Consider the following 11,951-nt stretch of genomic DNA (forward strand, 5'->3'; position numbering starts at 1 on the left):
TTCATACGTACGTGATATACATGTATGTATAGCTATTCAAATTACAAACCAAATATCTATACAAACGTACCCAGTCTTGCTCATGATACGATTTGGTTGATTAAGCAAAAATTAGATACAGCAGGGAGGTGAGACACTCACCTCCCTGGATACAGTTTAGTCTTTGAGCAACTCAAAACGAAACCGTCATCAAGCATCACTTGAATCGTAGACTATTTCGACAATATTTCGTATATATGCTGTTGAATATGAATACGTACTTTATCCAGTATTTCCCTAATGATTATGCGTGACAGTCACATAACTAAATTGAACACCATACGTGAACTAGACTACCAGTATATATATTTTTTAATGATGCGTGTGCTGATCAACATTTTGATTGTGCAAGCTTGCAATGCGCAAACATGGAGGCAGAGGTTTGAAAGTGTCTGCACATAACGCAGTGGTATCTTTGTACAGTGACCAGAAAGGTCAATGGTATTACGTAACCCGTAGGAAATGACTTCCCTCCATGAAGTGGGGCGGTGAATTCAAACTTCCTTTACTCCAGTTGAGGTTCATTCGGCCTTGGTGGTTGTGGAGCATATCGCTTGCATTCATACCCACAGATATTCAGAGTGACCAATTTTTACAGAGACAATTTTATTGAGTTTTCCTCTGAACTTGAATAAGAGAAAATACCGAGCTTAGGGAAATTTCTTCATTGCGTCGTACCACGCTAAATTAGTAGTGAAGATAAAAGTGCATGGCCGTTATTTTCACTTTGGAGTAGATTAAAACATTATATAACATAATACTGGATTGATCGCTCTCATCGTGTTTCCCGCTAAAACACTGAATTGGCGCATTTTTTTTTTTCCTGCGATAGTTGCTTACTGATGATGTCGATGGATGTTTGCAGTTTTGTTGACGTGGTATGCTGCTTCTAAGCAAAGAAGTACAAATCGAACGAACAATCAAAGAGCAAACAAATAGATAAACAATAACAACAGAGAAGATTAAGATACGATAGCCAATTATCTAAGTTTTATACATCGAAACATCAGTGAGTATGATCTTGTAGTGAATCAGACTGAATTGAATGTGCATTTTGCTCATTCGTTCATATTTAATGCGTTACGCAATTTTAGTCGTTACATTATGTGTGTTAAAAGGTGTTAGAGATTCTTTTTTCTTTGCGTTGTTGATTTTTTCCCCGCAATAAGTCAAAAAAGTTTAAAGTTTGTTATCGTTTGTTTGTTTACGCATCAACATACTTGTCCTCACTCCGCGTGTAAAAGTACATGTCATGTGTCGCTATACATGTTTGGTGAAACTGTTTTCTCCATTTTGTGGTTACGTATATTTGCTGAATAAAGATTTTCTTCGTATTTGCTGCATACACTTTTTTTTTCCAGATTCCTACCAAGAATACGATAGATTTTTTTTTTCTCGTAATATGATTCCAGTAGGCCTACTCACGCCATTCAACAACACTCACATATCACAATTTTATGCCGACAAGCAACAATACCATTGAAAAAGCCTGTGCGTTGTCTGGGGCCATGTATAACAGTGTATACTAGCTGATGGAATGGGAGCAGTGGAAGTGTATAATTTCCTGTCTGAACACGTCAGCAGTGAAATCATCCAAGCGTGTGATGGTATTACGTAATATTCAGGAAATACCCTACATCAAGGGAGTGGAGTGGGAGATTTAAACACACGCTGTTACCCAACCAGTTCATTTTACCTTGGGCATTCGTGGAGCAAAGACTTCTGAAAGCTGAGGGTAGTAACCTTATTAACATGCACGCTGTACATATATTCGGATTCTAAAGTTATCTCTGACGAGCTCATTTTGTGATTCAAAATCATAATGGAGAACAACCCTTTTCCATTCAGTTGTGAATTTTGTAGCGCGGAGTTTACGGTGAAAAGGAATTTGACGCGTCATCATCGCATGTTCCATCATGGGCAGAGAGTTTTGCACGTTTGTGATACTTGTGGAAAAGCCTTTAGTCGACTTGATAGTCTAAAACGTCACATGAAAACACATCAGGATTCCAGCACTGAGTTAAAACCCGATCAGGACAACCAGCGACCAACTTGCTCACAATGCAAAGCACAGTTCCTAGAACAGAAGCACCTTGAGAAACACATGAAATTGCATCTCCCAAAGGAAACCTATCTCTGTCACACCTGTGGACAAATATATCACCATCGTGCAAAATTTATGAAACACATCAATTCGCACCGTAAACCGATTCCTCACAAGTCATCGAAAAAGCGTGTTGCCGATCAGCCATTGTCAAATCATGCAAAAGGTAAGTAAGGAAATAATCAAATTTCTTTTGGGATAGTATGAAACCGGGCCCGAAGCTTGATATGAATGTTGAAGATGTTTAACTATATTTTGTATTCATGAACCTAAATTAGGGCTTTACAGTTAGTTATTTGCCCTTTGCAAGTAAATTCAGTCAAGTTGTTACAAGGAAAAAAAAAAAAAAAGAAGCTAATATACTGTTCATAAGGCATTTTGCAGTGATTAATTAATACCAATGTTACACAGACACACACACACACACAATAAAAAATGAAAATACTACATGCAAGTGAGATATGCTTTATTAAAATAAGGCTAAGATACATGCATAATACCAACTGAAGCATCCTACATGGTTAGGTTTTGGCTTTTGTTTTGTTAGTTTTGACAAGTAACCTCGGAAAGGGCGAATTTTGTCAAACTTAGTCCGGAACAGCTATTCAATCCTGTTGAGATGTTTCTATTTGTGATGTTGCAATTATAGGTTTTAAGAGTTAAGAGGTTTTTATGATTTCGTGTCATTCGTCCTCTAAAAAAAAAAAAATACTTTGACACCGCTGAGCTTGATAGACTCAATTCAATTTTCAGATCCTTCATTTACACACACATACCCACACACATACCCACACACACATACACACACAAAAGCAGAATGTTTTTTGCAGTTTCCTGAATACTCTCCTGATTTTACTTGCGGAGCATATTTTGACCTATATACGTTCTAATACACTGATTTAATGTAAGATCATACCTCTCGTAAATCGAGTGCTGGTTGATCTCCTCATTTCCCCCACGTGTCAAGAAGCATAGATTTTATGCCTCGATCGAGACAAACGATTTCATCATAATCCACACTGTGCTTCTAGCCTGTATTATGTATTCTATATTTTGTCGTAGGACGTCGTCAACAACCCAACTTGATGCCAATGATTAACCTTCCTCCATACATCGACCCTGAAAGCTGCGCTGCCCAAGTGTACAGGGAACATTGGCTTGACATTCGAGACAGACAGTCGTTTGGCAGAGTTCATCGCTTTTACAACTTTCATCTTCCAAACCTTAACAACGAAATTCTTCGAGAAAAAGCGCAAAAAGTGTTTGAACAGCAGTCTTCAGTTTTCAAGATTAATGCGTCTTACGGTTTTGTACTCTGTAACAATGAAACTAACGAGTGTCGGTATTTCTACGCCAGTAGAAACACTAAAGTACTCAACGAACCTGCCCTCGTTACTGACAAATCGTCATTTCAAGAGTTTCTGGATACATTTCTGAAAGAAGATGTTCTGGAATATGCTCGAACACTTCGCCCAAATTCCAAATGGGTGGTTCAGCATATCACAAATGTTACATTTTTTGTGTTTTGTATCACAGATCATCCCATTGGCCAAGGGATAGATCTCCCAGATTATGTACAAAATAACAGAGCTATTGTATCTCTAGTAAAGAGCCATAAAAACAGTCAGATGTATACCGATAATTTATGTCTTTTTAGATGTTTAGCTCTCTTTCAGGGGGAAAAGTCTGACGGTCTTGAAACCAAGGCCAAAAAATTGCTGAAACAGTATACAGGCCTACCTCATGTTTCCACCTCAGAGTTTTCAGGCGTTAGACTCGGTCATTTGAGTAAAGTGGAAGAGTTCTTCAAGATCAATATTATGGTGTATGAGTTACAACCAGTAAAATGTAGTGATGAAGAAGGTGTGACGGAAAGTGAAAAGAAACTGGTAGACAATGATAATGTAACAGTAGCCGCTAAACTCGTCCGACGGGGACTGGACAAATTTCCAGATACTATGTATGTAAATCTATACGAAAATCATTTCAGCTTCATCACAGATATTGAACAATATTGCCAAAACTTCCAATGCCGCACATGCGGCAAACTTTGGAAAACTGGGAAATCACTCCATCGACACGAAAAAATATGTACTTCTACAGCCACTAAGCATATTTTCCCTAAGGGAAGAGCTACATTTCACAACCCCTTGACAATATGGGAAGAGTTGGCTGATGAAGGGATTCTGGTTGAAGAAGAGCGCAGATACTTTCCTTATTTTGCTACCTTCGACATGGAGTCCTATCTAGAAAAGATAGAAAACAACGACATGAATGATACCCCCACTGACAAATTAGAGTATATCTCTAGACATATTCCGATGAGTGTAAGCGTTAACTCAAATGTTCCCGGATACACAGAACCATTTTGTCAAGTGTCCGATGGAGACTCACAAAAACTAATCGATGACACTGTGATATATATGTTAGAAATCAGTCGTCGTTCTTATTCTTTGCTTCAGTCTTTCTACAAGGACGTCACAGAAAAATTAGATCTAAAAATACAAGAATTTGAAACCTCGCAAAAGAAAAACAAAGAAAAACCTAAGAAAGCAACCCATCTCATGAGACTAAAGCAACGATTTGTCAATCACATCGAAGAACTGCCTGTGGTTGGGTTTAATTCGGGGAGGTATGACATTAACGCAATTAAACAATTTCTCTATCCTTCGCTTTTGAAGTATGATTCGGTCGACTTTATCATAAAGCGAAACCATAATCACATGGCTCTGAAGTCGCAACATCTCCAGTTCTTAGATATTTCAAATTTTCTTGCCCCTGGATTTTCGTACGCAGCATTTCTAAAGGCGTATGACTGCGAACAGGGGAAAGGTTACTTTCCTCATGGCTGGGTAGATTGCCTCGATAAACTAAATGAATCTGAACTTCCCCCTATTGAAGCTTTCAGGGATAATCTCAAGCATACCTCCTTTTCAAGAGAGCAGTATGAATACTGTCAGCGCATCTGGAAAGAAAATAACATGTCTTGTCTGAGAGATTATTTGATATGGTACAATAATCTCGATGTAACACCTTTCATTGAAGCTGTGGAGAAGATGCGTGAGTTCTATATGAATCTCAAAATCGATCTGTTCAAAGACGGTATTTCAGTTCCTGGACTTACCATGAAGTATCTGATGAAATGTAGCCCAGATGCACACTTTAGCTTGATCTCGGAGAAAGATAAGGATCTCTATTACACATTTCGTGATAATTTGGTGGGAGGTCCGTCTATCATTTTTCATAGGTATCATGAGCGTAATGTAACAAAAATTCGTGGGGGTAAGCCATGTAAAAAGATAGTTGGTTTTGATGCAAATGCGTTGTATCTACACGCAATTATGCAAAGAATGCCAACAGGCCACTATGTAAGACGACGGATCGAGAATGACTTTAAGCCAGAAAATAGGCATCCGATCTCCCAAGAGTGGTTAGAATATGAAAGTTTTTGTCGACAAATTCCCATTCGACATGCCGGTAACCATTCTGAAAAGAAAATCGGACATCTCCAGCTTCCCGTGGATGGTTTTTGTGCCGAAACCAAACAAGTATTTGAATTTCATGGATGCTACTTCCATGGGCATTCTTGTCATCTCAATAAAGGTCGTACAAGGAACACTAAACTGGGAAAAACTATGGAGGAACTGTTGGAAAAAACTGAGGAAAAACAGCGGTACGTACAAAGTCTGGGTTACGAGTACATTTCCATTTGGGAATGTGAGTATAAAGAAATGCGCAAAACTGATCCCAAACTAAGCGCTTTTCTCACGGAAAGGTTTCCTCCTCCTAAATACCGTCATGGGTTGACCCAAGAGAATCTTCTCTCTGCTATTCAACATGGTGCTCTCTTTGGGTTCGTTCAGTGTGATATCCATGTGCCTGATCATCTCAAAGAACACTTTTCAGAAATGTGCCCAATTTTTAAGAATGTAGACATATCTAGAGAAGATATCGGGGACGTGATGGGATCCTACGCCAAGGAACATGACATCATGAACACTCCTAGGCGTAGCTTAATTGGTAGTATGTTTGGTCAAAACATTCTACTGTACACACCTCTACTCCAATGGTATCTTCGCCATGGGTTGGTCGTATCCAAGATACACCAGTTTGTGGAGTACAAGCCCGTTGCCTGTTTCAAACACTTTGGCGAAAGCGTGTCAAATGCTAGACGTAGGGGTGATATTGATCCCTCTAAAAGCATTATAGCTGACACCATGAAACTCATCGGCAACTCGTCTTATGGTAAAACAATAACAAATAAGGAAAGACATCGAAACGTCAATGTTTGCGATGGGAAGAAAGCCGAGAAACATGTTAACGACACATTTTTCCGGGACTTGAACCCCATCTCAGACAATTGTTACGAGGTTGATATGGCGAAGAGAAAGATTAACATGGACCTTCCTGTTCAAATCGGTCATGCCGTCTACCAATTAGCGAAACTACGTATGCTTCAGTTTTATTACGATTTTCTCTTGGAATACGTGGATTTGTCAGACTTTCAAATGTGCGAAATGGATACTGACTCCGCTTATATCGCCATTTCGTCTGAGTCGTTCGATAACATAATCAAACCCAATATTAGACACAAGTATGAAAACAACAAGGCAAACTGGTTCCCTCGAAACGATACCCCCGAGAACGCTCGATATGACAAGAGGACACCTGGGTTATTCAAAGTAGAGTGGGAGGGGGATGGGATAATAGCACTTTGCAGTAAAACATATTACTGTTTTGGTCCTACTGACAAATTCAGTTGTAAAGGGGTCAACAAGAAGCAAAATGACATTACGAAAGACACGTACCTGCAGGTACTCCGTTCAAAGGTTGCTGGTAGTGGCGTCAACAAGGGATTTCGCGTGGTCCAAAACGGAATTTCCACTTATTCACAAATTAAGAATGCCTTTACCTACTTCTATCCAAAGAGAAAGGTATTGGAAGACAACGTTTCAACTACCTATTTAGACATTTAACGATAAAGTGAAGGTGTTGTCATTAGATCATTCTCTCTATACATGTACATTTTGTTATCTTTGTTTGCTTGTTTTGATATTGGCTAGCTAGTGTCACTGCACGCTCTTAATAATGAAAGGAACTGTATCATACAGTAACGTCACATCTCAGTGTCATCGGTTAGTCGTTGGTAACCTACGCTTATGTGAAATGCTTTTGACATTCCTTTTTTTTCTCTCTCTCTCTGAGTGATGATTACATTGAATGTTTCATTTTATAAGTGTATTTGTCATGTACTGCGTATTTTTGACTCACGTACACGTAGTATGGCAAATCATTAAAACCGATGGTTATACCATCAATCAACCCAGACCTTATGTCAAAACTGACTTCCTAAATGGTACATTACAGAAAACTATTCTATGACATAAAACTGATTAAAACATGGCCCCATCTATGAATTCTGCAGTGTAAAGATATGTTTTGTCGTCATTCGTGTGATTATTAACGCAGGTGCTGATGTACTGTTGTATAAGTCTCATTTATGTCTTTGATAGAGTGAAGTGTATTACATGTATTAGTTTTTTCTTCGAAACGCAGGTTACAACATGTACATATAAAGATACGGGGCAGAATTGTTGTAAATACAGGTGTTGTGAAAAGATGTATTACTCGTACACCAAGAGTCAATGGACACGCATGTTTTCTTTAGTATAATCATCATAATATACAAGTATACAAGCTAACACAATTAATGTACATCAAGAAGAAGAAGAAAAAAAAAACTTGTTCACAGTCTTTTCTATGTTTCGACCACTTCATATTGTATGTAGTTGTTTTCCATAACTTACGCTCGTATTGTTTAGTGATCGTATTCTATTTAAAAAAAAAAATAAGAGTAGAGTGTTAACTCTATTAGTCTAACAATTGTCAATTTGTCATTGGTGTTTTGATTTTATAAACTGTATTGTTATCACTACAGGAATTTACACTGTCATTTTGTTCTTGTAAGAAAATAACCGATGCGTTTGTATTTTCATAACTTTTGTAGCCGTAAGTCAATGATCAACGATAATGCATAATATCGTAAATCAAAACGCCAAAGCAATGTTTGAATAACAAAGGCTTAAGTTTGGTCTTGCATATACAGGTGGTTGCATCGACTGTTGATACGAATTTACAGTCACTTATTTTTATTACCGTAAATTAGCAGAAAAGGCTTTTACAACATTCACAGTCTATATATTTGTAAAATGTTTATATTCTTATATGTGACATACATCAGGCTATGCGTGGAGATAACGTTCCTTCAGGCAAAGCACTGGAAATGCAAATGGCAAAGTATCTCATCAGACGAAAAGATGTAAATACATTCAACATTCTACAAGGAAACCTATCAATGTATTTCGTGTAAAAGTGTTTTCAATCGTATTCATTCTCAAAACGGTTGACTTTTAATTCAGTTGTTAATTGTTGTTGGTGAAAATGTACTGCATTGTTTTTTGGCACAATATTTTTTTTTTTTCTATGCTAAGAAATGATAACGTGTTCGTTTCTATTTTCAATATTTTGTGCAGTTGTCAGACAGAATTTTGAAAACGAGTAATCACCTAGTGTACATATGCATGAAAATGTCGATCAAAACACAAACGCAAAGTATCCCATATGGGATAGTGTAACAGAAGTATGATATCGGTTGTTGTATCGATTGCGCATGCAAGTTTCTAGTAACTAATTCTTATTAGCTGTACATACAAATAAGTTCATGCGTAGTCTTTAAATCACTAAAGTCTGAAAACATATTAATTGTTAATATACGTGATCTGTAAAAAAAAAAAAAAAGAAAAAAGAAAAAAAAAAGGTTGTTCTGTGTATGAAATTTTAATCGATGTTTCCGCATTACAAGAAACCCATGTATTTTGCAAAGTGATGTACCCTAATAAAAAAAAAAGAATTGTATCTATCTATAAAATACCAAAATGTTGCGGTCTTTCCCTCAATCCTTCCTGAAACCAACGATCTGTTTGATGCATCCTGCTTGTGTGAGTGTTGTTGAATGGCATGAGTAGGCATACTGGAATCTTATTTCGAAAAAAAAAAAAATCTATACGTATTTTTGGTAGAAATTTACAACAACAACAACAACAAAAAGTGCATGCAGCAAATACGAAGAAAATCTTTATTCATCAAATATACACGACAAAATGGAGAAAACAGTTTCACCAAACATGTATAGCGACACATGACATGTACTTTTACACGCGGAGTGAGGACAAGTATGTTGATGCGTAAACAAACAAACGATAACAAACTTTAAACTTTTTTGACTTATTGCGGGGAAAAAATCAACAACGCAAAGAAAAAAGAATCTCTAACACCTTTTAACACACATAATGTAACGACTAAAATTGCGTAACGCATTAAATATGAACGAATGAGCAAAATGCACATTCAATTCAGTCTGATTCACTACAAGATCATACTCACTGATGTTTCGATGTATAAAACTTAGATAATTGGCTATCGTATCTTAATCTTCTCTGTTGTTATTGTTTATCTATTTGTTTGCTCTTTGATTGTTCGTTCGATTTGTACTTCTTTGCTTAGAAGCAGCATACCACGTCAACAAAACTGCAAACATCCATCGACATCATCAGTAAGCAACTATCGCAGGAAAAAAAAAATGCGCCAATTCAGTGTTTTAGCGGGAAACACGATGAGAGCGATCAATCCAGTATTATGTTATATAATGTTTTAATCTACTCCAAAGTGAAAAAAACGGCCATGCACTTTTATCTTCACTACTAATTTAGCGTGGTACGACGCAATGAAGAAATTTCCCTAAGCTCGGTATTTTCTCTTATTCAAGTTCAGAGGAAAACTCAATAAAATTGTCTCTGTAAAAATTGGTCACTCTGAATATCTGTGGGTATGAATGCAAGCGATATGCTCCACAACCACCAAGGCCGAATGAACCTCAACTGGAGTAAAGGAAGTTTGAATTCACCGCCCCACTTCATGGAGGGAAGTCATTTCCTACGGGTTACGTAATACCATTGACCTTTCTGGTCACTGTACAAAGATACCACTGCGTTATGTGCAGACACTTTCAAACCTCTGCCTCCATGTTTGCGCATTGCAAGCTTGCACAATCAAAATGTTGATCAGCACACGCATCATTAAAAAATATATATACTGGTAGTCTAGTTCACGTATGGTGTTCAATTTAGTTATGTGACTGTCACGCATAATCATTAGGGAAATACTGGATAAAGTACGTATTCATATTCAACAGCATATATACGAAATATTGTCGAAATAGTCTACGATTCAAGTGATGCTTGATGACGGTTTCGTTTTGAGTTGCTCAAAGACTAAACTGTATCCAGGGAGGTGAGTGTCTCACCTCCCTGCTGTATCTAATTTTTGCTTAATCAAGCAAATCGTATCATGAGCAAGACTGGGTACGTTTGTATAGATATTTGGTTTGTAATTTGAATAGCTATACATACATGTATATCACGTACGTATGAATATGTTGATGCTTTTATTTTTCTTTTCTTTCTGTCTTCGTGTATATAGGCCCAATCGAACGAGATAGATTCTAGTCATTTACAACGTATGAGTATTTTGTTATCTTAAAAGGTTACATCATGATCCGCTATGCCCTCATAAACTTCAATGTCTTACGTATGCAATGTATCCTACTCATTGATACAATATGAACTAGCGATAATAAAGATCACTTTGCTGCACGACACTTCGTAAGAGGCTCCAGGCAACAACTTCGTGGAATGTTGCGTTGCATTTTCACGAAAAGAAACTGGTCATTATTACAGCACATATATTCATGCATAAAGCTCTATACGATGGTCACCCTTTCTAAAAGACAACAACAACAACAACAGCAACAACAACAACAACAACAACGACAATTGTAGCCTCCACATCTCGTAGTCACAGCGCCTGCAATGGCTCCTCCCTCATCTTCCTAAAAAGAAAGACAACAAGAGAGCTCCACATCTCCGATAGCTTGTAAAGGCTCCATCCACCCTCACCTTCAAAGAAACAACAAACAAACAAACAAACAAACAAACAAACAAACAAGAACAAACGTAGTGCTTCACATCTCATAGTTACAGCGCTTGCAAGGAACCCGCCCTCACCTTCCAAATAAAAGATAACAACAACAAAAGCTTGAGCGCTCCACACATCTCATAGCTTGTAAAGGCTCTACCCTCACCTTCCTAATAAAAGACAACAACAGACACAGTGCTCCACACCTCACGAACGATGGATTTGCCCCTTATATTAAGCTAATTTGCATATTCACTGATAACTAGTCATCGACAATACTATGGCCTCATACAAGGTACATCGGGCTCCAGAGCTTGACCCCCCCACCCTTCCTCTAAGAAACGAAATAAATGTAAGGCTCCACATGTCACAGTTACAGCGCTAAATGCTCCACGCTCAAAAACAAGCAAACAAACAAGCGAATAAACAAAAGGCAAGTGTAGCGTTCTACATCGTTCTGATAGTCACACCACTTGTAAAGGCTCCACGAACCATGGATTGATGTTCATGGAAAGCTAATTTGCATATTCACTGATAAATCATCGGCAATATTTTGGCCTCATACATATGTATCAAGCCCAACAGCTAGAACTCTTACCTTTCCTCTAAGAAACGAAAATAAATGTAACGCTCCACATTAATAGTCACAGCGCTATATAAGGTTCTACGCTTACCCTCCTAAAACAAGGAAACATACAAACAAAGAAAAAAAAAAGCAAGTGTAGCGCGCCAAACCTGATAGTCATACCGCTTGTAAAGGCTCCACGAACGATGG

At 37.7% G+C, this 11,951-nt stretch overlaps 1 protein-coding gene across 1 annotated transcript; it reads left to right on the plus strand.

Annotated features, from left to right (window-relative positions):
- Nucleotides 1-1,671: 1,671 nt before the first annotated feature.
- Nucleotides 1,672-4,546, plus strand: LOC139720016 (uncharacterized). The gene is made up of 3 exons (XM_071631394.1): nucleotides 1,672-2,309; nucleotides 3,206-3,717; nucleotides 4,505-4,546. Exons 1-3 carry the CDS (start codon nucleotides 1,862-1,864, stop codon nucleotides 4,544-4,546), a joined length of 1,002 nt encoding a protein of 333 aa, XP_071487495.1. The 5' UTR covers nucleotides 1,672-1,861.
- Nucleotides 4,547-11,951: the final 7,405 nt, after the last annotated feature.

The sequence above is a fragment of the Diadema antillarum genome, unplaced genomic scaffold, assembly GCF_040938485.1.
Source record: "Diadema antillarum isolate AM-2024a unplaced genomic scaffold, OU_Dant_1.0 scf00000119, whole genome shotgun sequence".
Lineage (NCBI taxonomy): Eukaryota > Metazoa > Echinodermata > Echinoidea > Diadematoida > Diadematidae > Diadema > Diadema antillarum.

Bases quoted from the DNA above. Each gene is read 5' to 3' on its own strand.
- LOC139720016 (XM_071631394.1), top strand. From the start codon at position 1,862: ATGGAGAACAACCCTTTTCCATTCAGTTGTGAATTTTGTAGCGCGGAG. The intron at 2,310-3,205 runs GTAAGTAAGGAA...ATTTTGTCGTAG, and splicing joins ATTGTCAAATCATGCAAAAG to GACGTCGTCAACAACCCAAC. The intron at 3,718-4,504 runs GTACAAAATAAC...CCGGATACACAG, and splicing joins GGATAGATCTCCCAGATTAT to AACCATTTTGTCAAGTGTCC.